This window comes from Wyeomyia smithii, chromosome 1 (genome assembly GCF_029784165.1).
Source record: "Wyeomyia smithii strain HCP4-BCI-WySm-NY-G18 chromosome 1, ASM2978416v1, whole genome shotgun sequence".
In the NCBI taxonomy this organism is placed as follows: domain Eukaryota; kingdom Metazoa; phylum Arthropoda; class Insecta; order Diptera; family Culicidae; genus Wyeomyia; species Wyeomyia smithii.
Window position 1 is genome coordinate 158,153,838 of NC_073694.1, and position 26,075 is coordinate 158,179,912.

A 26,075-nucleotide genomic window follows, 5' to 3' on the forward strand; every position below is an offset into this window, starting at 1 on the left:
TTGATATCATCAAATGACCTTTTTATCAAAAAGGAACAACTGTGAAAAGTTTCAACAGCACACTGTCCAGGGGATTTGAGTGCGGAGAGCTGAGAGGCCACTGAGAGGTCTTATTGAGAAAATCAATGAAATACTTCCGACACACGTTTGGACGATATTCGTCGTGTGGGTCGATGTACCGTTCTGTTGACAAACGTAATGATTCTGCTCGTAGCGTTTTTTTGTGCGATTAATAAAATCTAAAAGTCCAGGGTTTGCTCTGACGGTTCCAACACCTTCTGGTTCAGATTGCGGTCATATGTTTCACTACGACGCATACCTTGAGGCAATCGATCCACGCTCTTCGTTCGGTCCCTAAAACGTTTCACGCAAAAGTTCAAGCTTTAATCATCCAATGTGTCCTTTCAATTCGCACAGAAATTGCTCTGACTTCGCACAACCAATGCGTGATACGCATAACGCAAAAGTTGTACAAGGAATACATTGACACATATCAAAATCAGAATATGTATCATATCCACAAAAATCGTAATGTCTCGGTAAACTTCGGCTTCGGGCGAACGATCAGTTTCGAGGCGCTCAAAAAACCGTTCTTTACTTTCGCGAGCCAGTGCGTATCAACGGCTCGTGCATCCCTAAAAATCGTCAGCAACCGAAACAGCCAATGGCGAGCCTTGTTGCCGCGGAAGTTATTGACGCTGGTGCCAGTAACGCAGAACCGAATGCATGCAAAATGTTTTGGACTTATCTCATGTTTTTGTTTATTGTTAATGATTGAATGATGTTTTCAAATGACCTGATTCATGAAAGTGAATCGATCAGACAATAATTTCTTCAATGGAGTCAGTACCCAACTTATCAGTATTGATTGCTGGCTGCACTGTTTCAACGATGCCAACCTTCTGAACATCGGCTGATGCTTTATAAGTGTAGTGGTTTGGAGCTGCGCAATACATTCAAAATACGCTAGAGCATCAAATGCGTTATGCCCAACGCACATGCGTTGTGCTGGTTCCAATTTTGATCAGTAAATGCGCTAATTTCGCTCATAAATGATCTCGCACATTACGTTACGCACACTCCAACTTTTGCGTGTTGATTTGTCGATTTTCAACGTTTTTGCGATTTTTATTGCGGACCACGTTGGATTATCAATGTGAGTGTGCAAAAAATTTTCTCTCCTCTTGGCTTCCATCTGGAATAACTTTCGATTCACTACCTAAACACCGTGAAATTTATACCACAAAAAGTGGGCGCCTAAAAACACAAACCGCAGTGAATGAATTCTTGCGGCACGGAAAGTGACCTTCGTGCCGTAGCAACATAATAAGTGATTCCGGATTCTAACTGGACAGAACTTCAACATAATATGCGTTTTTAGGAGGGCAGAATTTTGTTGAAATTCGCACAGCATGCCACCCTACAAGAATAAGACGTGTCCCACGTCAAAAACAAATTAGTTGTGATTCAAAAAATTACTACAAGGTATACAGCCCTAGGGTTGTATGAAATAGTGACGTGGGACTAAACACTGTAATTTGGGGAATTTTTTGTTACAAAATATACAGAGTCTGCAGACAGAATCAATGTGCTTGCTCAAAAACTTATTTTCAAAGAGCACATTGAGAGTATACAAGCCAAGTGCATAAAATATACGAGATGTTTATATCCTCTCATTAACAGGAATTCTAAACTTTGTTTAAAGAACAAACTTTTGATTTACAAACCAATTTTTAGACCAGCAATGCTTTATGCTGTACCGATCTGGTCAAGTTGCTGTTCAACGAGAAAGAAAACGCTCCAAAGGATTCAGAATAAAATTCTGAAAATGATTTTGAAGCGTCCTCCTTGGTTTGGTACACTCGAATTACATAGACTTACTGGTGTTGAACCATTAGAAGCTATGTCAAATAAAATTATTAACAATTTTCGACAAAAATCGTTGCAATCCTCAATTGCTACGATAAGCTCTCTTTATAGCCAATAAGTTAGCAATTAAGTTAGTTGTAAGGGGGTGTTTTTCGGCTTCGCAGTCTTTCAGCAATAAAACGAATTAATATCGCTCTTTCACCAACGTTTCGGTGTATATTGCACCTTCATCAGGGAATCCTGAATTTAGAAGACAAGACAATATAAAATTACAAACTTACACAACAAATGAAATCACAAAACTCTTACAGAACATAAATCGTTTTTGTCATACAAGCTTCGGCATCAGCATTCCTGTCCTATTTACTAGCTACTATTGTGTCAATCTATAAAATAACATGTAAACATTCAAAAACTGTAGCACAAAAAACAATAATCTTACATTCAAACCCGCTCTTATTTAAACTTAACAAATAAACTCTGCCACAAACTTTCTTCACTACTCTTTCAACCGCTAACTCAAATTCGATTCAAAATGGAGCGAAAAAGTGTGGACTAACAGTGGGTGCAATATATATTGGGTATTAGCTATTAGCTCTTACAGTTTGCTATTGGGTTTCGTTTGCTGGTGTGTGCGTGTTCTGTGTTGGGATCTGTTTGTTAAGTGTGTGTAGTACACCTGCATACATGGAGCTGAGATTGTCAACATCGGACCGTTTGTTGACTGCATGTTTGGTGTTAACAATATGACAGACTTCTAAAATCGGGAGAGCTAATTTTCGTGTGTGCTGATCGATAATTTTTGTTTTTTCTAGGTTGAAGTTATGATTTGCTTCGATGCTGTGGTAAAGGAGTGCCGTCTTCTCTTTAAGTCGTTCGAGATCGAATTGTGTGCTGGGATCGTCATCGTTTTTGCCGCGGAGTCTTTCCATTTCATTAATCGTTGATCGGTGGCTGCTTATGCGTTTTTTCAGTTGGGTTGTGGTTAACCCGACATAGCTGGCTTCGCAATCGTTGCAGGGAATCCTGTAGATCACGTTATGTCGCATCTCTGGAGGAATAGTGTCTTTCATGTTGGTGAAAATTCTGCTGGCGGTGTTCCCGTATCTTGACGCTAGTGTTATGTTGGGGAAGGCCGCTTTTAATGCCTTACTCAGCCGTTGTGTCAGGTCATTCACAAACAGCATCGGTTTGTACACAACCGTGCCTCCATCGTCGGACGAATTTCTCGTGTTTCGTTCGGTGTTTCGGATGTTGCCATTCAACAGCCGATGTCGTAGCGCCGCTGGGTAGTGGTTCCGCCTCAACAGTTCATTTATGGTTATGTTAGCTGCTTCCTTCGGACTGTTTGTGGTGAACTGTCGGAACATAACCATAAATGAACTGTTGAGGCGGAACCACTACCCAGCGGCGCTACGACATCGGCTGTTGAATGGCAACATCCGAAACACCGAACGAAACACGAGAAATTCGTCCGACGATGGAGGCACGGTTGTGTACAAACCGATGCTGTTTGTGAATGACCTGACACAACGGCTGAGTAAGGCATTAAAAGCGGCCTTCCCCAACATAACACTAGCGTCAAGATACGGGAACACCGCCAGCAGAATTTTCACCAACATGAAAGACACTATTCCTCCAGAGATGCGACATAACGTGATCTACAGGATTCCCTGCAACGATTGCGAAGCCAGCTATGTCGGGTTAACCACAACCCAACTGAAAAAACGCATAAGCAGCCACCGATCAACGATTAATGAAATGGAAAGACTCCGCGGCAAAAACGATGACGATCCCAGCACACAATTCGATCTCGAACGACTTAAAGAGAAGACGGCACTCCTTTACCACAGCATCGAAGCAAATCATAACTTCAACCTAGAAAAAACAAAAATTATCGATCAGCACACACGAAAATTAGCTCTCCCGATTTTAGAAGTCTGTCATATTGTTAACACCAAACATGCAGTCAACAAACGGTCCGATGTTGACAATCTCAGCTCCATGTATGCAGGTGTACTACACACACTTAACAAACAGATCCCAACACAGAACACGCACACACCAGCAAACGAAACCCAATAGCAAACTGTAAGAGCTAATAGCTAATACCCAATATATATTGCACCCACTGTTAGTCCACACTTTTTCGCTCCATTTTGAACCGAATTTGAGTTAGCGGTTGAAAGAGTAGTGAAGAAAGTTTGTGGCAGAGTTTATTTGTTAAGTTTAAATAAGAGCGGGTTTGAATGTAAGATTATTGTTTTTTGTGCTACAGTTTTTGAATGTTTACATGTTATTTTATAGATTGACACAATAGTAGCTAGTAAATAGGACAGGAATGCTGATGCCGAAGCTTGTATGACAAAAACGATTTATGTTATGTAAGAGTTTTGTGATTTCATTTGTTGTGTAAGTTTGTAATTTTATATTGTCTTGTCTTCTAAATTCAGGATTCCCTGATGAAGGTGCAATATACACCGAAACGTTGGTGAAAGAGCGATATTAATTCGTTTTATTGCTGAAAGACTGCGAAGCCGAAAAACACCCCCTGATAAAATCCCTCAGTCGATAGCATAAATTGCAGTTAGTTGTAAGTTTACTTCCTCTTTTTTGACAAGTAGGTTTAAATCCCTACGAATGATAAGTCCTAATTGCGAAAGCAAACAAATCCTAACAATTAAAATTACAAATTTCAAACAGTGTTGAGAAGTCACCATTTGTGATTGGACACACATACTCATTATTTACTAATATTTATCATAAATACTTAAGCTACTAACAAATCTCCCCCTTAAAAAAAATAAAATAAAATAAAATGTGCTTGCTCAGCGACTGTACGTATTTTTATTTTCAGCCTCCCCTGAAGCACATACAAACTTTCACGCTCATGGTTTTGTCTTATTTAACTCTGATTAAATCAAATCTTGGATCTTATTTTCAAAATAATATGAAAGCCCTTACAAAGGTTCATCAATTCGCAAACATTAGAAGATATGTTAAACAAAATTATTAACAAGTTCCAACAAAAAATCGTAGCAATCAACAATTCCATTTCTTGTTTTTCGCTTGACAATTCTTTACATTTGCCTACAACTACATTCGCTGTATTACGAAGACAGCTAATATACGTTCGTTATGGTAAAGTTTAGAATAATAATATATCATCTAACAATTTTGAAATGTAAAAAGAGATTCTGAATGAATCTTAGCAATAAACCAAAAATTCACAAGCATTCGCATTTAGTGAATATCGAAGATAAAATTAAATAAATATCCATTGCAAAAATGTACAATTCTTTTTGAGTAATATATGGTAATCATATTTATGAACATCTGGGCAAAGATTCAGTCAAATCAAAACTGACAATTAAAAAAATATAGGGAATCGGTTTTATTATCGTCAGGTTTGTCCTATTCTCGTCGGGTTCGCCACAGAAGGCAGAATCATGTAAGGCAGAACTCTATGACCGTACACACAAGGCAGAATATTTCAAAAGGCAGAATTTCGAAGGGCACGAAAGGCAGAATCACTGGTAGCAGAACCTGACTCACGATAGCCAAATGCGTGATGGCAAATTGGTGCGAATCCTGGTTACGGTATCAAAGCTACTACTCTACATTTATTATTTAATATTATTTGGTAACCAGACATAATAACTGGTCACACAGCAAGTTTTGATGAGAGGTGCAAATCAAGCCTAATTATTAGATCCGAAACGCGCAAACTGGTTTGGCTCAGGTCCTTAAGACTCTCACGGCATCGCGGAGAGTAATTTTTCGATTTCATTAAGCAGACAGTATGTGAAGTAGGGAAAGTGAAAAATAAGCGAACTGGCAATATGATACAGATTTGAAAAAATATACCGCATCCCGACGGGACTTGAACCCGCAATCTCCCTGTCTCCGGCATGGTGTTTTGACCAATTAAACTACCGGGGACGGTGGTACTGTTCCACAATCTATATAGTATCACATTCCACTGCCGACTTATTCTATTGCTCATCCCTAACTACACACACTGCTGTGCAAGCGTTATTTATAGACTGCAAGGTATATCTCATCACACACAGAAGAGTCAGCTGATGCTGATAACTCTTATAGACCTGTGTGATCGGAACCAAAGTCGGTCTGCGTCGTGCTTGCAAGTGCGACACAACAACGGAAGGTGCTCCGTACGGCTAAATTTTTCGAACTAAATTTCTATTTTTAACAACGGCTTTTACCCGTTAACACGCAAGTTCATTAAGCAGACAGTATGTGAAGTAGGGAAGGCGGAAAATAAGCGAACTGGAAACATGATACAGATTTGGAAAAATATACCGCATCCCGCCGTCGGAAACGGCGGCCTCTCGCATACAAACAACTGATCTACTGGTTTTCCAAGATTATTCAAACAGGTTTTTTATCCCTTAGTTAATTCCGAATGAGCGGTAGCGAGTAAGGACAGCATACACTTGAACAACAGAGTCGGCCAAAGACCGCGAGTGTGTGTTGTTTCGTGCTCTTTGTGATTCTGCCATTCGTTATTCTGCCTTATGAAATATTCTGCCTTTCGTAATTCTGCTTTTCGTGATTCCTCCTTTTGATTTTCTGTCTTTCGTAGGAGACCCTTCTCGTCAGGGAGGTAAATGATATCACGGTGCTCCCACAGACCGTTATTATAAAACAAAATGCACCAAAGATCCTGAGTACACCAATCGATTCGTTATGACGTCCAGAATCTCTGGTCAACATTTCAAAATTATCGTACGGTACATTTTTGAGTAATGCCCTTTTGAAGGTCGTAAAGTACAAAAAAGTGATATAAAACCGACGAAATACTTATTGTAAAGCACATTTTTCAACCACCATTTTATGAAATAACTTCCGAAATAGTTTCTACACATTCCAAGGGTTATATTTCGAAACATTAACAATTGGTGGAAAGATTTATTTGAAAATCCCACAGTGCACAGTGGTCTAAATTCGACAAATCGTAATCGTTCTAGATTTGACTGTGAAAAAATGATTTTTTGTACCCAATGTCTTTAGCAAAATTGTTTCATAGAACAAGGCCTTACTTTTTGCGTTTTCGGTTTTTCGATCAATCCACCCAACAGTTAGATGAAAAAAAAATTTTTTTTCTAATTTTTAATATATCAGATTGCTTTCTTAAGCAAAGTTGTGGAAAATTTTAAAAGAAAAACAATTACTGAATACTGTGACGCCCTATCTGTACGTTGGACACGACAAAATAAAGTTTTTTGTGGAACACTCCTCCTTAAAATCAGTTTTTTGTCTATAATTTTGTCTGTAATGGTCAAAACAATGCAAAATGTTCTAAGATTTTACTCTTTCAACTGAGCTTTCCTCAAGACTTTGTAAAATATATTGTTCGACAGTCACAGAAAAAGTTATAGACAAAAATCTGATTTTAGAGAGGAGTGTTCCGCAAAAAACTCTAATTTGTCGTGTCCAGCGCACAGATAGGGCATCGCAGTATTCAGCAATTATTTTTCTTTTAAAATTCTTCACAACTTTGCTGAAGGAAGCGATCTGATATATTGAAAATTAGAAAAACTATTTTTTTCATCTAACTGTTAGGTGGATTGATCAAAAAACCGAAAACGCAAAAAGTAAGGCCACAGACAGACGTCCAAGCAAGAACAACATTGATCAAAATTTCCGTGTAAATTTTCAAAGTAAATTGCGTTATAAATTACTTGTACACTAGTGCCGCCTGGTGACCTTATCGCTACAATACATTTTTTTTTCGCTGGTGCACGAGGCTGGCGGTACTGGTAGCGCTATCTGAATACGGATTGCTACTACAAAAAACTTTACACAAGTTTGGAACTCAGCTTGGACGTCTGTCTGCGGTAAGGCCTTGTTCTATGAAATAATTTTGCTGAAGACATTGAGTACAAAAAATCATTTTTTCACAGTCAAATCTAGAACGATTACGATTTGTCGAGTTTAGAACATTGTGCACTGTGGGATTTTCAAATAAATCTTTCCACCAATTCTTAATGTTCTGAAATATAAGCCTTGGAATGTGTAGAAACTATTTTGAAAGTTATTTCATAAAATGGTGGTTGAAAAACGTGCTCTACATTCAGTATTCCGTCGGTTTTATATCAACTTTTTGTACTTTACGACCTTCAAAAGGGCATTACTCAAAAATGTACCGTACGATGATTTTGAAATTTTGACCAGAGATTCTGGACGTCACACAGAGGAGTAACTCGAGTGAAAACCTGGCCAAAATTATTTTCGCTGCTATTTAGCAATATTTTGGTAAATATTTAAGAGAGAAGTGGAAGTGGCTGGTTCGAGTATTATATCAAAAAGTAACTCTAAATATCCCACACACAACTTAATGTTTACATTTACATAGCCTATGTGTCTTCATTAATGTTAGTGAGTAGATGAAGTAATACGCTCGAATGATTTGTTTTCGCAAAACGGGCAGCGAAACAAATTGAAGAATTTACCAGATAAATGATGTAGTAAAATATCTTCTTTTAGAACTATCAATTTGATGCTCACAAATTATATGATGCCTCGTGGAACCTACGTAGGTTGGAAAAAGCCTTTTGTACGGAGTGTTATTTACCTGGATTATTGATTCTGTGCATCAAATTATTTTTGAGTTAACTTAAATTTGTTGAAATTCATTCACTCAACTAATCTCATTTCATCTTTGTTGAGCTGAAACACTGTTTTAAGCATGAGGCAGGCACCCATCAGGTATTTTTTTAATTTCCCGTGTACGCGTGAACACTTAACCTCAAAATTCGTCATAAACAACATTTTTCAAACGGGCCACAAATGCCAATCCGGACGTTACCGGATGAGATATTTGCGAGGGGGTGTTCGTGATGTTATGAACTTCCATTTCTCCGATAATTATATGATCAGATTCCGCGAGATTTGATAACTTTTTTAATATTGAAAATGCTCGAAAATACGTAAAAATCACTAATTTCTAAAACTTCTTAAGAGTAACTATAATTTTGAAATTTCGGAAATTCTATCAACCGGTTTATTAGCATTCAACATGAAGAACTTATTTGCTGCAAAATATTGATCAATTGTCATTTTTTTGATGCCTGGCACAACTTGTTACTATAAATGGTTCGATTCCCAAAAAAATGCTTGAAAATTTGTCAATGTTGATCGCTGATGATACCGTTTAACGTTCATCGAGTGATGGCATTTTGTGGAGCATTTATTTAAGCTGCAGGAAAAAATATAGCGGCACCAAAAAGCGACAAAAAACTTTTTTCTTATTTTGGCCAGCTTTTTGTTCTAGGTACTCCTCTGTGCGTCATAACGAATCGAATGGTGTACTCAGATTCTTTGATGCATTTTGTTTTATAATAACGGTGTGTGGGAACACCGTGGATATCCTAGAACGTTTATTTCTTGCACGATGGTTCTTCAAATTGCAGAGCATCTTCCTGCAAAAGATTAGTTCTCTAGGACTTCATTATTCCTCCGGACGATAATACAGGCGATACCTTATTACAGTGAGGCCATTTTTTAGGGAATTGCACCCATTTGTTACAGTATAATTTTTCGAAATAACAAAGAAAAATTCAAGTAACTTTTCGTTCAGTAGTGGATTCACCAAAATATATAATTAAAGTAAATATTCGTTATTTTTTAGTTTAGTAAATAATATAGAAGTACTGTCACCGGTGGAACCAGATGAAAGAGAACAAACTTTTGAATTAATTTTTGATTTCGCGTACTGTACTAACAAGTGGTTAATCGCCGGATTGATGCAAAAATATCGAATCGAAATTGTCTTCTGTGTTGTGATGCATATTGTGATGCAGTGATTTAGTAACAGAAACAAAGAAGTGATTGTACAGTTTCGAAAAAAGGTAAAAGTAAATTCAAGATTGAAAAAAATACTACTTGCTGTTTTAGTTTTACATGTCAGGTTTTAAACATATATTCCGTAATTCGATTCACCCACAGTACCAATACCCTGTTGAAGCTTGATAACGGCTTGTATGAGATACACAATTCGTTACGGTACGAATCATAGTGTAAACAATTGTCAATTTTGTGATACAAAGTGTTCAAATTCAACCTATAATTTATAACAACCCCCTTCATTAACCTCTAATAGACATCACTTTTGAATCGCACCACATATTACCGGTTTCTTCTCCGATTCATCTGGTGTACGTGTGTTGGTATACCCGCCGTGCGCAAATGGTAAAGAGAAAAAATGTGTCAAGAGCTGCCATCTACATTTTGTTCTCCATCATGTTTACGGCAAATGTTGATGCGAGACTTATATGCTCCTTGAACTCAAAAATGCGGTTTCTTAATACTGTCCGTTAAAAAAAAACACAAACATTTCGTTCTTGCAGGAGAATGTAATCTATGTTGAAAACTGTGAAAGAAAAACTAAACTTTTCTTTCATCGTTTCAACTATAAAACTCGTGCCGATTTATAAAACATATATTCACGTCGAATGGCAACTCTGATCGTTTACGAGTAAACTGTGGAATGATTTTGTGAGTTGAACAGTGGCCGGCGTTCAATTAAATATTTCATTCGAAAATCCAGGTAAGTTTTTGATTCCATTTCCAAATTTATTATTGTGTTTTCAAGGAAATAAAAATCTGCCAAACTTATATCGGTTCGGTTTCAATAACCGTCTGATTGTGTGATATTTCGAGACACAGAGCAAGTTTTCGTTTCTGACTAGTGGCAAAATGGCGTCTTCTGTTTGCAGAAATTTTAAAAATACCTTACATCGATATTTTTTGTTTATCAGATTACAGTGACGATTATGGCAGATCAAGCGGCTCGAGAATTCCTCGAGTGCCACGGGTTGGCTCGTATTCAGCGAAATCTTGGAAATGCAGGAGTAAAATTTGAAGATTTCTGGTACTTTAAAGCAAACATCGGGGAGCTCCAATGTATATTGCCAGACTTGAGGGACAGGATGGATTTCCTTCGATGTTTAAAGTACATCGTAGCAGACAAAGAGTGCCAAACCAATTTACCAGCGCCGATTTGCGCACATGAAGTGAGTACATACATATTCAGATATTTTTGCTTATAAAGAGATATCGTACAGTGCCCATTCACCGTGGGGGTTCCATTCACCGCTCATTTTTCACTGAAATTTTTTTTTATAACAAAACACACTTCACGAACAATATTTTCCCCAATACTTCAGAAAAGGGTTGCTGAAGTATCGGTGAAAATATTTTTCAAAAAGTGTGTTTCAATAAAAAAAAATCTTCCAAGTGAAGAGTGAGTGTAAGAGCATTATCAATAAAACGTATTATTATTTCGTATATCTTTTCCAACAGAGTTTGCTAAGCATTTGTGAGCGATCAGAATCAGGACGTAAATTCCTTGACATTGTCAACAATAACAATGAAAGTAATATCTGTACACCGGAATGCCGGAAATATATTAAAGATGCTGTTGTTGAATATTTCCTCGTTTTGAAAAATGGAAAAATTTTCGCTTCGGATTTCACTCAAATGGCACAAATTATATGCAACCAATTGCCGAGGGAAGATCCTCGCACTTGGTACACTCCAAGAACTCAAAACCAAGCAGCCGGAGGGCTACTTTACACTCGGTACAAATATGTTCAACAACACGATACAAGATTCAAGAAAAGCGTGAAACATCCATCAGCAGCGGCTCCAGTAATCGAACAACAGACTGGAAACACAACACAATTTCAGGATCACTGGAACCTCTTAAGTGTGGATGAACGTGATCAATGCCTAGGTAAACTACTTTCTCTACATGTAAAATTTTGATTTAGCAGATTTGTTTGAATTTCTTGGATTTAAGATTCGAGTGAATTTGAAATTTTAATTTACTACTTATTATTTTATTTTCATTTTAATTCAATTAAGTTTTTGTTGAAGTTTTATTATTATTTAAATTTCAATTATAATTCAAATTTTATTTTATGTTAATTTTAGTTTTATTTTAATTTTGATTGTAATTTCAATTGAAATTATAATCGATATTACCATTTGAAAAAAAAAATTAGAATTTAAATTGAATGTAAATACACTAAAGTCGCTTATTACGCGGGGGATACGTGCGGCCTAAAAAACGCGTGAAATCCGGAATCCGCTTAAGAAACTCGCGTTACAAAAACCGCGTCAAAAGCGACTGTAGTGTATTAGTTTAAATTTAATTTAAATTTAAAATAAAAGAAATTAATGTAAACATTAGATTCAATTTAATTTTAATTTCATTTAAGTACATTTTTTCTAATATTAGTTTTAATATATTATTATTTTGATTTAAGTGTCAATTTGACGTTTATTTTGATTTTAAATTTTATTTTTAGTTATGAATTTATTTTAATTTAATTTTAATTTGAATCTTAATTTTATCTTAAATTTTTTTTTAATTAATATTCTTGTTTGAATGGTAATTTTAGTTTGAATTCATATGCAGAACAAACATTTATATTCAAAATAAATATATAATTTTAATTAAAATTAAATTTCAATTTCAATTAAAATTCAAATATTATTTAAAATTTATTTTACTTCTATTTCAGTTTCGATTTTTATCAATATTGACTTTGATATTATTACTAATTTTGATTTGGTTGGTTAAAATGTACTTTGATTTAACATTTTATATATTTTAATTTTATTTTGATTCTGTTAACTTTTATTATCAATATTTTTCTTATTTTGATTTTAGTTCGAATTTAATTTTAATTTTATTTTAATCTTAATTTTGAATTTAATATTAATTTCAAATTTATTTTTTTTTTATTAAATTTGATTCTGTTTTTTTTTGTATTTTATTTTTATTTCTAATTGATTACAATTTAATGTTAAATTCTTTTTTGGGTACGATTTTGAGTATGATTATGAGTCAGTTTTGAATTTGTTTTGATTGGAACATATTTACCAATTATTTTTTATTTCAACCCGCAGCTGCCAAGATCAAATTGAATACAGTCGGTTTTACCTAAAAGGAAGAAATAATGAACTTATGGAATACGAGCTACCCTCTTCGACGTTTCCAGTCCGTCACAGGAAAATTAGCGTTCGAAGAATGGGATGTCTTAACTCACTATGCAGATGTGCACGAATTAGTAATATTAACGATCTAATAACAAGTTTCTTTTATTTATTCACGTTCTTTTGCACAGATAACTGTGGACTTCAAACGAATTCATCTCAATTATGTTAGCATTGAGGACCGAGCTCTTGCTTTCGTTCATCGATTCAATAAAGTATTCGTGGATTATAAGAGATTTATTGTAGAAGACTCGGAGCTATTAAATAGTTTGACTTGGATTTTTGGAGAAAATTTTCAACTTACAGGTAAGCAATGAGTGAAATAGACAAATTATAAGGTTTTCTTTTATAACGACGAGCCGCAAGACGTGTTTAACAAAACTTTTTTGATTTTTTATAAGAGAGCAGTTCCACAAAAAATGTCAAAATTTTCAATTTTTTTAATTGTCGTTTGTGATTTGGCAAAAACTTTGCATAAACGTTTCTGTGGGCAAAATATGCCATTTTGTGCTATTGTTTTTTAATATTTTGGAACACAAATCATTTATGAAAATCAAAAACTGCTATTTTGAGATTACAAAAATGATATTTTGAGATTTCAAATATTGTTAGTGCCAAAACAGGTTTGACGCGTCTTTGACAAAGTTGTAGATGATTATTTCGCCCTTAAAAAAATATACACTCTAAAATAAATTGTTTATTGAAAAAAAGTTTAAAGAAAAATTAAAGTTATTTTTTCTAAAAAACTGTTTTTTGTTATAAAAATTACAAAAGATTACCTAAGCAATGGAGGCTGTCCGATCATGGAGAAATCAGAAGGTATAAGTTATTTTCAATTTATTTTAATATTTTTTTTACAGGGTATGTTTTATTTTAAAGGACAAAACTATTATCTGCAACTTTGCCTAAAACACTACGCAAGTTAAACAAACCGTCTCGATTGCAAAAAATGTTTTTATTTCCCCATAGAGTGGTCTATTGGAGATTGAGATCAGTTTTACAGACAAAACGATTTGTCTGACGGGTATAGTGACTTTGGCGAAGTTGTAGATAAAAACTTTGTCCTTCCAAAAACATATGGCTCACGAAAAAAATGTTTAGGTCATCTTTCGCAGTTTTTACGAAAAAAAAATTCAAAATGGGTTATTTTACAGAATAATTTTTCTTTCAACTTTTTTTTTCAAATTAAAAATATAATTTGTTGGGTATATTTTTCTTGGAAAAGACGAAATTATTATCTACAACTTTGCCGAACACGTCACACCGATCAAACAAACCGTTTTGGTTATGAAATATTTGTAATCATCAATACCTTCCCAAAATATCATTTTTAATAGCTTCTCGAAAATGAGTCGTGTTTCAAAAATTAAACCAAATAGCGCAAAATGGCATCTTTTGCCAACAAAAACATCTATGCAAAGTTCCTGCAAAACAAAAATGATCGATTTATTTGTATGTCCGTTTATTTTGTGGAATTACTCAAAAGCGACAGAAACTCTAGCAAGTTCAATTTAAAAAAAAAAAATACTTAATACAGTACTGCGTCTTAGTAGCTGTATGAAATATAAGAATTATATAATATTTAAAGTCTATCATAATTACAACATGAAACCACTATTTCAGAGACGTGTTTCTATCGTTTTACGCATTACCCTTAATAATCCGTCAGCATTTTATCAAAAAAGGAAGGAAACGCACAAAGCCATCACTTTTTCAAAGTAGACAGGCCTTTATTTCTATACTGGCGGTAATGTATATTCAAGGTTATATTTCTTAATCCGTTGATTCTAAACATTACAAATTGCAGACAGAGGCCACGTTAGAGGAGACCATTGCTTCGCGACGACTTGAAGCTCGAAATTTGGGGAAAAATGTACAGCCATTCATAGTGGCTTTCGGCACGATGCCAAACATTAAAAAAAAAATTGTCGTAATTCTGGATAGCATTAAGTTTATATGTAACAATATTATATCTGCCAATGACCTTTTGTTTAAGCTTCATTCAGTCTTTCATCTGCAATACGCAGAAGAATGCGAAAATGTATTGAAGTTTATACAGTTTCATTTTTATAAGATATCATATAGTGGAGATCGTTTTGATTCAACAACAACAGCTTTAATAGCTGATTTGGAACGCTGATGATAGTTTTTATATATTGTTAACCTATGTAGCTCGTCGAAAACTTAGTTTCATGTATTTAAGTAGTTCATTGTTATGAATAAAATAAAAACACTAAGGAGGAGGGTTTATAGAAAAATACCCTGAATGTTGTATTTTCTATTTCTCAATCTTGTAAAATTTATTACTGCCGTCATGTATTTTCGATTCATTATACGAAAATAGCTCTAGCAATCAGTGCTATCATGCTTCTGCTTAACGTTCATGTTTGTAGTATTTTTTTCTCTTCTTGTTTATAGCTTAGACCTATCGGTCTATGAAGCCAACGTTTGTAACGTTTGGCATTGTACTCAAGGCTTTTGTTTGTGGTAATACCCAGTCATACTAGTCATATTCATGTCATTTCCATAACAGATTACGTACTATTTAAAAATCTGCTCAAATGCTAAGTTCGGGTTCTGTCACTTAAATTCTGACATTTGGAAGTTGTTTGATGTTTCATGCATACCTTGAATTCTGTTTTTACTCAAGCAATAACATTTTAAATTATTTACCAGTGTATAGTTACTATTTCGAAGAAGTATGTTAAAACTAAGAGAATGGATGCATTTTATCTCATGCATTCAGCTTTTTCTATTCTAGAAAATCAAATAACGACTGGTGACTTCCGAATTTTTTACCTTATGCACAATGCGCATAATGTCGTACTAGTGCGCTGGTAAGTGCATCTGAGGCACTATAGAGCGCACTAGATGCGACATTAAGCGCATTATGCATAAGATAAAATCTCGAAAGTCGTGAGATATTTCGATTTTCAACTGGAACAATAATAAAACGCCCGGAAAAAGAAAACACCCTATGAAGCGAATGAATATTTTGACATTTGAGGCTGCAAGGCCTATCGGAGAGATTCTGCATATGTATGAGTGAAGAAGACTGAAATCAACCTGAACGTTGCACCACTACAAATTCAGTGAGTGAAATCCCACTAACACATGCATTGCGATTTTTGGTTGTATGTTCGTCTGCAAAAACACATACATGCGCGTAGCTGTCATATATTTTATTACTTTTAGTTTGTTACCTTTTTTGGCTAATGCACGGTCCTTATACACAAATAGTAATAAAATGTTGCTAGAAAGTAATAAAATGTTCTCCGTTTGTGTTGGGTGTAGAAATGAATATAAAGCAAACAAATGATGGCTACGTGTAGTCGTATTTGATAACTTAACGCGTTTACTAGATGAAATTCTTTCAAATTCTGCGCAAATGAGATAAAACAACACGGACGGTAATAAATGATATTTTCAGCCATTTTATTATCCTGGTAGTGAAGAATCACTGATCACATTTGAGAAAGTAGCAACGCATTACGCCCTTGTGCATAATCGCTACGAGAGGCCTGATTATTCCGAACCAAGCTAACCTAGATATTTATTGCTACTGGTAAGTACTTTACGCTTCGATGCTACTATATGGTATGACGTTATGAGAAATATAATATTTTTGATTTAATAATAATATGCTTGCAACATGTTGAGATAATTGATCGATTGAAATCAGACCTGCTTTGGAGCACAGATGCTATGTAAACATTTAGAACGGGATGAGATTTTTGCTTGTAATCATGGCTGTTTCAGCTTTCACATGATTTTCAGCTGGTATTCAACGATGGTTACGTAACAGCACAAGCTTGAACGATCTATCCGAGACCGTGATCCTCGAAAAATCCTTGTGGAGTTTCGTCCTAAAATGAGTGAAATCAACAAACCAACGGTATATATATACTTGCAATCTCGCGTTCGATTAAACTTTTCGCTACTATAGAGTGACATTGAAGAACAATAGGTGGTACCTTAGTGACGCTTAGTAAATTATATACATTTAGAAAATGTTAGGAAGCAAACATGAGGAAAATACTGTTAGAGAAAAAAAGAATTTTTTATTGCTTTCTGTTGAGGCCAAACTAAGATAGGCATTGTATTCAAAAAGAAAAATGTGCAAACATTTCAACACACGCATATTAGTTTAACATGTTTGAACCAAAAACAAGGACATCGACAGTACTCTAAAGTATCACGATTGGTTTGTACAACAGACAATTTGTTCCTAAAATTATAATCAAACTTCTCTTCTACATACCTTGTTTGTGGTTGCGATTAATCAGACAGTACTAAATCTGCAAGGCGACAGCATTCATATTGGTGTATTCATTAGATGTAAAAAACAAAACAAATAAAGAAATATCATCGCACAAAAAATTACTTTTGTTCGGCCTCACTAACGTCATAACGGAACAGGGAGATTGATTTTTGAAGTCCACAATAACATGCATATTCTCAAACAGAGGACCGATAAATCTGATGAATTTTAATAGCATCTAATAGCGAGCAATAGCTTTAGTTGCCTTAATAATGCAGTTCATCAGCGATCGATTGTTTCAACATTACAAACAGTAAAACTCACCTTACAATTCTACTTACTACAACAGTTTAGTCGGTCTATTAGGGTGAGCTATCTACGGCCAGAAGAAGAAAGGTTGTTACCACACTAGTGGTAACAGTGCGATTATGCTTACTTGCGTTACTAATCGTACATACCAACATAGGGTTAAACCACCAATCACCATACTAGGGAGTGAGGAGAGTAAAGCTACTTCAAAGGTGTTCGTTAAATTTATTTTTTGTTTGATTGGCCTAGATTATATTGCTCAACAATTATTCGTTCCCTAATTAAACATAGCACGTGTTTGAAAATATAATGTCTATCGGGTTCTAAAGAGTTTGAATTTTAAATGTGAACATTAGTTTACAACCCTAACCTTAGCGAACTGTCTATATTTAAATTAGTAGTGAAGTAGGCTAAATTGAAGTGATTAAAACCAAACTGACTATCATCTGACTCCTGACGACTTCTGTAAACTATGCATTTATCCACGCCCAGAATGACGTCGAATTACGATAGTTCTTTATTCACTATCTAACTGTTAACCGAATAAATGCAGTAATAAAATCAAGTAATGCAAATACAGTGAAAAACGAATATACCAATGTTTTATCAATCGAAACTGGCCGTTACTCGTATCATCGTTCATCCCTCTCGTGATTTACAATTATAATAGATTGATGGTATACACAGACGAATATGCCAAATGCAACCCGCCCGGATTTGATTTAGACGTTAGCCTATGACTAAAAGCCACTTTAATGATGATATTAAAAAATAACATTAAAAGAACGTAGACGATCTTCTACGTACATTTAATATAAACTAAAATAAATGATTACACTTGAATTATGGTTCATTTATATTATATCCCGGAATACTGTTTTAATAGACAAATAATTGGAAATTTGTCACAGAGTTCAGTATAGAATAACTGACCCTACTGCGCTCCTAATTCGTTTCCCGTATAACCAAGGCATGCTCTGCATTTTCTTCTACTCGTCTGTGTGTAGCCCTCTAATTGGAAAATTCATTCAAAATGTCGTTATCTTTCTCATACACACACGCACACACCATACACAGGAGGGCCTACAAGGTGGAGGAAGGTGTTGGGGGGTGTGAAGATGCCGCATTCGCGCAACCCCTCTTGCTCTCAAAGCAGTCCAATCTCACGCAGTGCGCCATCTACCGTTTCATCCTGTGTAAGTGTACAACAATAAGTGCATTTTAATTTAGGAACCTCAAAACGTGTGGTGAGAATTAATAGCATAGTTACGCATGCAAATTTTCTAACTCTTTTGTGACAACCCGATGAGTAGGATTACTATTTACAAGACGAACTGTGTATCAGTGTTTGTCTATAATACAAAGAATAAGTTTTTGCGGTTATTGGAAGTTTGTTTCCTAAAGCATCAGTACCTGGACCACGAATAACATAACATACGTACATGCTGTAAATATGTGTGTGTGTGACTGTTGCTTGACCAAATGATACGTTTTGTATAAAGTGTACCGCAAAAAAATAACAGTAAACAATAACGAAAAACAAAGAGTGTGATTGACAGTAGGTTGGATCGTTTTATTTTTTCGAGTTTGAAAGAACCTTGACAAACAGATAAAGGTGGTTCAAAATAGATGACTGAAAATTTAGCATGGCCAGACAAGAATTGTTTATTAAAGTTTGTAGACTTTGGGATTAAATATATTTTATTGAATAAAAGTATTTGGTGTAATAACTATGTACCGCAAGGATTATCTGTCGTGTAATTGCGTTTAATTTTGAAACATATTTGTATATCTAACACCCATTCAAAGACGTTGTGATTGTATAATTATTTGATAATATCTACTTATAACTGTCGCTTAAATGATTTTTTTTTCATTCAAAATGCTCTGTTGATTATTAAATATAGGCACCCGATGCAGTATTTTCATTTGTCATATTAAATGCGATTTTACATCGTTAACTAACGAACATAAATAAGGAAGATTTAGCAACCCACTAGGGGAGCTTATTGGTACCTGCCGATTTTTTTTTTCTTTTTTGCAAAGTTCAAAGCACACGAGTTTACGTTAGTAACCACTGATAGGATCGTTTCACGCATTTCACGTTCAACAGTCGATCCAAATGTCTCGATCAGCCAATCACATAAGTGTGTTAGTAAATCCAAAAATAATCTTCCTCATCTAAAACCTGAAACAAAGCGCAATCAATTTCTACTGAACTACTGGCAGCCACATTTTGCTCAGATAATTGTCCCATGCTCCATTTCAGCAACGCTCAACAACAAACGCGATCACCATCACCATGCGATCGATGGATCTAGGTAAAAAAAAAAAACCTTCAACAAAAATCGAACACAAAAACTTCACTTGGAGGCGACATATTTACAGCGTTATTAAGTCCACAATCCAGCAGCACTGAATTTGTATTTTAATAGTTCAACACCGTATCCAATAACAATTCCACCAACAAAGCTTCTATGAATCCAGCTCCTTCTGAGTTTCATTTTACATTTGTGTCGGGAGAGTAGCAAACGTATGACGATTTTCCCGCGATAAGTTGAGGAAAACATACAGTGGACAGAGGGGGAAAAGAAACCAGACAAACAAGATATGTTGAAATAAACAATTGCAATTACAATTGAAGAAAAAGCAAAACAAAAAGCGGAAAACTAAAACTATCAGCGTTTATCAGTTGAGATTTTCATTCAAGTCCTGGTTTTGTGGTTGGTAACCAAATTTTCGCATTCAAAGAGGCACAGCGCAATTGGACATATAGGAATAAGTGTCGTTGTATCAGTGTCGGTAGTTGTGGTGACATGTAGGAAGAGAATAAGAGAGAAGAGGGAAGAGAGAATATAATTTCGATTCTATTCTATTCATTTAAATGGGGAACTAGATTCTACTTGACAGAGGCAGTTAGCAAAAGCAATATCCAAATGCAGTTAAAAACCAATCGCACAAACTGTCAATCCACAAATTTGTTACCCTTTTTTTCGGAACTTATCCTCGAATAATCATGCAACCCCATAAATTCAATAGCGGTGAAGACTTTTCTTCAGTCCAACTTTTAAAAATCTATGTTGGGTTGAATGAAACCTCGTCTTACAAATTCGAAAATTCGAACAGCATTAAGTTGTTGAATAGTATGTTAGAAGAATTTAAAGCACCGGATAAGCTTTTGGGCTGTCCATTACGGTTACCACATTAATATTTTATATTTTCATTATTCAACATTATCAAATATCTCCAGCAAACTTAGTAAAACCATACCTCTATAGTATGTACAACGTAAAATCATATTAAAAAATTTTAAATACGTTTCAGAGGTCGCACGCACTAAAACTGTTTGCTTTCAACGACAGCCAAAAATTAGGTTAATTTTTGTTGGTTTGTTAGTACAAAAGTTTTGAGTTTAGTTTCCAATCTAAAGCTGAAAATGGAAGATCGCATGTCATGCACATTCACAAAAATATTATAGATTAAAAACCTCTACTGGTACTAGCTAACCATAAACCAGATTATCAAGTGGCACTTTTAACGTTTAAAAACTGTTTAAAGCATATCGGAAGAGCATTTCAATCGAATCGGCTAGCCTTATAGTGCTTTTTTTAATATACCCCTAGCGATTTTTCATGCAGATTACTATTGTCTAACTCTCCTACGAGGTGTTTCATTAAAAAAATAACCTAACATACAGACTAATTTTCTTCTACGAAGCTTTTATTAGTGTTGCTATTCGAATACTTTTTTGCAACTGATTTATCTATTGAACTTAGTTATTGTTTGGTTTTAGGCGAGATTTCCAATTAAATAATTTAAAATTATTCGAAAAATAGAAGAAAAAAAAACAAACACAAACATAAACAACAAGAGCAAGTTAAATGCGTTCAAACAAAACAAGATAAAACATAAACATATGCATTGGCAAGGCTTACAAGGTTGGACTACGTGTATCGTAATTAAAAGGTAAATTTCCCGATTCGCTAACCCGAGAACACTAAAACATGATGCTAGTAATGAACGAGCAAATAGCACTAGTAAATAGCTTTGGACTGTAATAGAACTGATGTTGCTTTTGATAGTGTATGTAGGTGTGTAAATGATGTGTTCTAAAACGTCGGGAAGAAGTGGCAAGGCATTTTGGTTCATTTGCTTTCGTATAGGGCAAGTCAAATGTCATAGGTATCATCGGAAGTACTGACCTCTTGGAGGACGTCCTGGGCAGCGATAGCTTTTAAAACATTTTTTTTCGACGTTTCCTGAATTTCACCGCCAACCAACAGCTCATCTAGAATGAAGTACGCTTTCTCGAAGTTGAAAATAATGTCCAGCTCACAAACCTAGGTAAAAGTCATTACAATAAAACTACTGAAATTCCTCGCAAAAATATATACATACACTTCCAAAGTATTTGTCTAACAGTTCCACGTATCTGTGAATGATCTCGAGGGTGAGCAGCTCGTTATCATTCTGTTCAATTGCACAGCAGAAGTATAAACTTGCGTATCTGAAAAACAGGTTGAAATTAAAACATTTCCCGTATCGATCAAAACTTGCTGCACACCTTTTATAAACAATTTTGCAGTCTTTCCACTCCAAAAATGAACACATCTTAGGCTTTCGGGACAAAATTGTTGTGATGAGTTCTCGTGTGATCTTCTTTTTCACCTTGTCTGGATGTGCGACATACCATTTCTGCAGCCGGAGTTTACCTTGCCGGCTGAATAATAGCATAAACTGCATCTGTAAGTGAGTAGTAACGATGTGATTTTCATTAGGAGAAATTAATTATCAAATCACTCTTTCGAGCTTTTATCGATGACGTCATCAACTAGGGGCACTTGATGTTTGTTCAATTTGTTTACAGTATCAACAATTTTGGTTTCTAAGAGCTTACCATTCTGCAAATACTAATGGGGACCGAAGAAACTTTTCTAAATCGCACTCTTCTGTTACAGAAACACAGTTTTTTCACCAAATTCCAAAGGTATTCATACCAGTTGCAAAAAACGCCTCGAAAGATAACAATTTTGACATCAGATTATTGGGTGTGCAAGGATGCCAGATTTTATAATGAAACAACTTGGCTGAATTTAAGAACACTGATAAAAATATGTGTTTCTAATCTATTCGGCACTACGAAGAAGCTGTACATATTTGTTAAATAAATTAATAATTAATAAATAATAAAAAATAATAAAACTCTTCTGCTTGTTCAGAATGCATACTTTTAATATACAGTTGAAACCAGAAATTGCATGGCCCCTAAGCTAATGATCTCAATTTTAAAAGCTGAAAGCTACTTTGCAGACCAAAGAGGGAGATACTAACATAAAATTAACGAAAACTTTAAAAAATAAATTTAACAAAAACCTGTATAAACATCATGTAGAGAAGAATGTATTTGTTTAAATATGTTCTGCAAGTAAACATTTTACCATCCAACATTCTGAGTTTGCTCGATACAGATTTTTTTGGCCCGAGATACAGATATTTTCAAAGAAAATTACAGATACAAATGTGGCAACCCTGTCTCTGCATTCAATTGCCTGAACGTGCTCCAAAATGAAAACGTCACATCAGTGATACCAAATGTGCAGATTTGTCTGCAAAACGCAGATTTTTGGAGTCCGTGTGCAGATATTTATTGATTTGCATATATTTGCAGTTTTTCCACGTTTCTGCCGATTTTTGTCAGAATCTCCTTATATTTGCGCAGATTTTCTTGAAATGTGTGCAGATTTTTACAGACTTTTGCCTGCGCGAGCGAAATTTTTTCGGATCACGGATAGATTTTTTTCAGATTTCGAGCACATTTTTCCGGTTTTTCGAGCAGTTGCAGATATTTTTCAAAAACATCTGACATCTCTGCGTCACATTCAAATCACCGCTTTTCGCGTTGTGTATTTGTGTCGTAATTATTGGTTTTATCAGTTTTATTGGAGTGTTGTATCAATTACGAGACTTTTGCTACAAACTTCCCAGCTACAGGTATATATAAATCATATAAAACTTATGCATCAAGCTAGACACTTTCAACCGGTGGTTTTTGTGGTGTTTCATATTCCTGCGAAACCAGTTGGCCCTAACTACCGAGCATTCACGGAGATTGTTCGTTTCAGGCACAATGTCAACCACGGTGGACATTGATCCAACCTTCAAGCACGCCCTGAAATTGCTCCACTCGGGTAACATAGATTCGGCGGAAAAAATACGCAACCTTTTAGATGAACTGATTAAGCAACGCTTCGGTGGTAGCAAAACGCTGATCAATACCCTGAGTAAAAAACACCTGGATGAAGAACGCTCAGCCGTCGGAAGTAATCTGTACGTTCGAAAGCAAAAACCAGCTCCGGTGGTGGTCGCTCCACCTATAGCCGCTTTTGATTCAAAACAACAATCACCAGCTAACAGTTTGGCGGCCACGGAAAGTGCAGTCCCGACGCCAGAGTCACTGACCGTTCCGCCACCAGCGGGATCAATAATTCTATCGATTTCTGATGTTGAAGGAAATGATGAAGATGACGAGGTGGTAATGGAGGACGAAAAGTTAAAAGAGTTGGAGGATTTGATGTGCATAGTATGCCGAAGAATGGATGTAAGCGCAAGGAACCGATTAGTGGAATGCGCAGATTGCACTTCGTTGTATCATCAAGACTGTCATAAGCCAGTGATTTCCGAAGCCGATGCAAATGATCAAGAAAATGCCTGGCTGTGTACTCTTTGTAAGGGCAAATCAATCAGTAAGTCGTCCTCGTCACCATCGACTATAGGGTCACCAGCTAAAATTTCATCTTCATCGCACTCCAAGTCGTCTAGCAGCAAAAGCTACGAATCGTCCTCGTCTTCCTCCAGACATAAAAGCTCCAAGTCGAGCAAGGAAGGGTCGTCCCACGAGCGCGGTGAGCGTGACAGAGACAGGGATAGGGAACGGGATCGAGATCGCAGCGATAGAGACCGAGATCGAGACCGCGATCGGGAGCGCGATCGATCCGATCGAGATAGAGACAGGGAAAAATCATCCAAAAGCAGTAGCTCCAGTTCGGCAACATCTTCAAGCACGGCGGTCGCTGCCGGAGCGTCATCTTCGTCGTCCGGAGTGGCGGGAACACCCAGTATCAATATTATTAGCGCTGATAAGCGATTGCAAATGATGAAGAAAAAGGCGGCTAAGCTGCACGACAGCAAACGCAAACATAAGTGATGAAATAATAAGCGAGAGCGCATCAAACCAATAATATGAGTTAATTTTTTTTATTCACCTTGGTAGGTACTAGGGTAAGGAACGGCTTAAGCAGCAGCGCCTATTTTAATCAGTCGAAGAAAACAGGCCTAAAACTCCTGCATTTCGATCAATATCGACTATTTCAATGATGGAAACGAAAACTTTGATTGTCTAGCTGTCTTACGAATATAAGAAATACCGTTAATCACGCCTGCAAAACAGATGGAAACTGCTTAAAATAGGTTCGGGGTGATTGGAATAGTGTCCCTCGATTGGTAACTCTAATTGATTATTTTTGAAGTTTGCTAACTTAGTTTTACAATCTGAAAACGAATTCTGACAGACAAAACGATAGAGAACATATTGATATAATATTGTTTGAATTTCACTCAACACTTTTCGAGTATTTCGTCTGAATACACAGACGGTTCCTGAAGCTGCTTAGAATATGTTCCCTACCCTATGTTATTTGTATTCATTGAAATTTGAAGTTTCGTTTTCCGAGTTTCTAGCACTTAGAAAAATTTGAAATTATTTGAATTTCGACACAGATTTTGCAGCTTTTTTAGCCGACACTTTCGTTTATACGATGCTAAGCCAGTTTTTTCGGGGTAAATTTGACTCCTCCCTTTAAGCAATATTGCCCTCTGCGTAGTGCGTCGTTTTTTCGACTATTCTTGATTAAAAAAATAAAATTAAACCTCGATTCTGGTATTTGTTTTTTATCGATGTGTTAACAACGTCTCTTGAATATTTTTTTTTTATATGCCCAGCTGTAGCGTTAATACGCTGGAATCTAAGGCTGGGACTTTGAGCGGAATCTAACAGCATTACAGAAGAGCGTAGCCATGTTGCTTACTTCGACACTGCAGCCTTACGGCTATCTGATAGATTCCAAGTTTGGTTTCGGATTGTTTTATTGGTTACTGTTGCACTAGGCCCAAGTTATATAATGAATGTAAGGTCAAAACCTCCAGGAGCAATTCAACCTGACAAGACAAAAGTCACAGATGAACAAATTTACTCTGGACCGGAGGTTCCAACGGTAAATATATGATTTGAATAGAGAACGTACCTGTTATCACCGGTTCATATTACCGATTTTACCTTACATACCACAGTAGTGTTGGCTATACCTTTCCAAGCCATCCAACCGTTGGTACTTATGTCGGCAGTCTTCCTCGTGTTCTTGGTCGTTCCTCCTCACGTCTGCTACCTTTATTCATGCCGTCATCTGTCCTCGATCGCTCTCTTTGACATGTCCCATGCAAGACCGTTCGCGTTCCTGCCCTATGTCACGTACCTGGTTCTTTTCGTTGTTCTACTGCGGCAATTTTCATCTCGCAGCCGCAGAACGATAAAAAAAAGGAGAAGGGAGTGGAT

At 35.9% G+C, this 26,075-nt stretch overlaps 2 protein-coding genes and 2 long non-coding RNA genes across 17 annotated transcripts; 3 read left to right on the forward strand and 1 right to left on the reverse strand.

The window, feature by feature from the left end:
* The first annotated feature begins 3,251 nt into the window (after nucleotides 1–3,251).
* Nucleotides 3,252–4,512, forward strand: LOC129732698 (uncharacterized). The gene is made up of 3 exons (XR_008729319.1): nucleotides 3,252–4,120; nucleotides 4,177–4,253; nucleotides 4,323–4,512. It is a non-coding gene; the product is annotated as an uncharacterized LOC129732698 (long non-coding RNA).
* A 5,739-nt stretch (nucleotides 4,513–10,251) lies between these two features.
* Nucleotides 10,252–15,119, forward strand: LOC129733973 (uncharacterized). Its single transcript, XR_008729750.1, has 7 exons — nucleotides 10,252–10,441; nucleotides 10,653–10,907; nucleotides 11,197–11,629; nucleotides 12,811–12,971; nucleotides 13,029–13,203; nucleotides 14,521–14,644; nucleotides 14,705–15,119. It is a non-coding gene; the product is annotated as an uncharacterized LOC129733973 (long non-coding RNA).
* A 1,184-nt stretch (nucleotides 15,120–16,303) lies between these two features.
* LOC129733611 (AP-1 complex subunit sigma-2) lies at nucleotides 16,304–22,522 on the reverse strand. 14 transcript variants are annotated; one of them, XR_008729648.1, is made up of 7 exons: nucleotides 22,365–22,522; nucleotides 22,032–22,210; nucleotides 21,866–21,974; nucleotides 21,670–21,807; nucleotides 19,854–19,960; nucleotides 17,159–17,195; nucleotides 16,304–16,763 (listed from the first exon to the last, which is right to left on the reverse strand). XR_008729648.1 is itself a non-coding variant. In XM_055695244.1 (6 exons), the coding sequence occupies exons 1-5, from the start codon at nucleotides 22,365–22,367 to the stop codon at nucleotides 17,190–17,192; spliced, it is 435 nt and encodes a 144-aa protein (XP_055551219.1). In that variant the 5' UTR covers nucleotides 22,368–22,522; the 3' UTR covers nucleotides 16,304–16,763; nucleotides 17,159–17,189. The 14 variants fall into 14 exon arrangements, 7 of the variants coding, with proteins under 7 accessions (XP_055551219.1, XP_055551202.1, XP_055551203.1 ...); XR_008729649.1 differs by lacking the exon at nucleotides 17,159–17,195; XM_055695244.1 differs by lacking the exon at nucleotides 19,854–19,960.
* A 785-nt stretch (nucleotides 22,523–23,307) lies between these two features.
* LOC129718290 (integrator complex subunit 12) lies at nucleotides 23,308–25,673 on the forward strand. Its single transcript, XM_055668920.1, has 3 exons — nucleotides 23,308–23,458; nucleotides 23,590–24,667; nucleotides 24,738–25,673. The coding sequence occupies exons 2-3, from the start codon at nucleotides 23,595–23,597 to the stop codon at nucleotides 24,742–24,744; spliced, it is 1,080 nt and encodes a 359-aa protein (XP_055524895.1). The 5' UTR covers nucleotides 23,308–23,458; nucleotides 23,590–23,594; the 3' UTR covers nucleotides 24,745–25,673.
* Nucleotides 25,674–26,075: the final 402 nt, after the last annotated feature.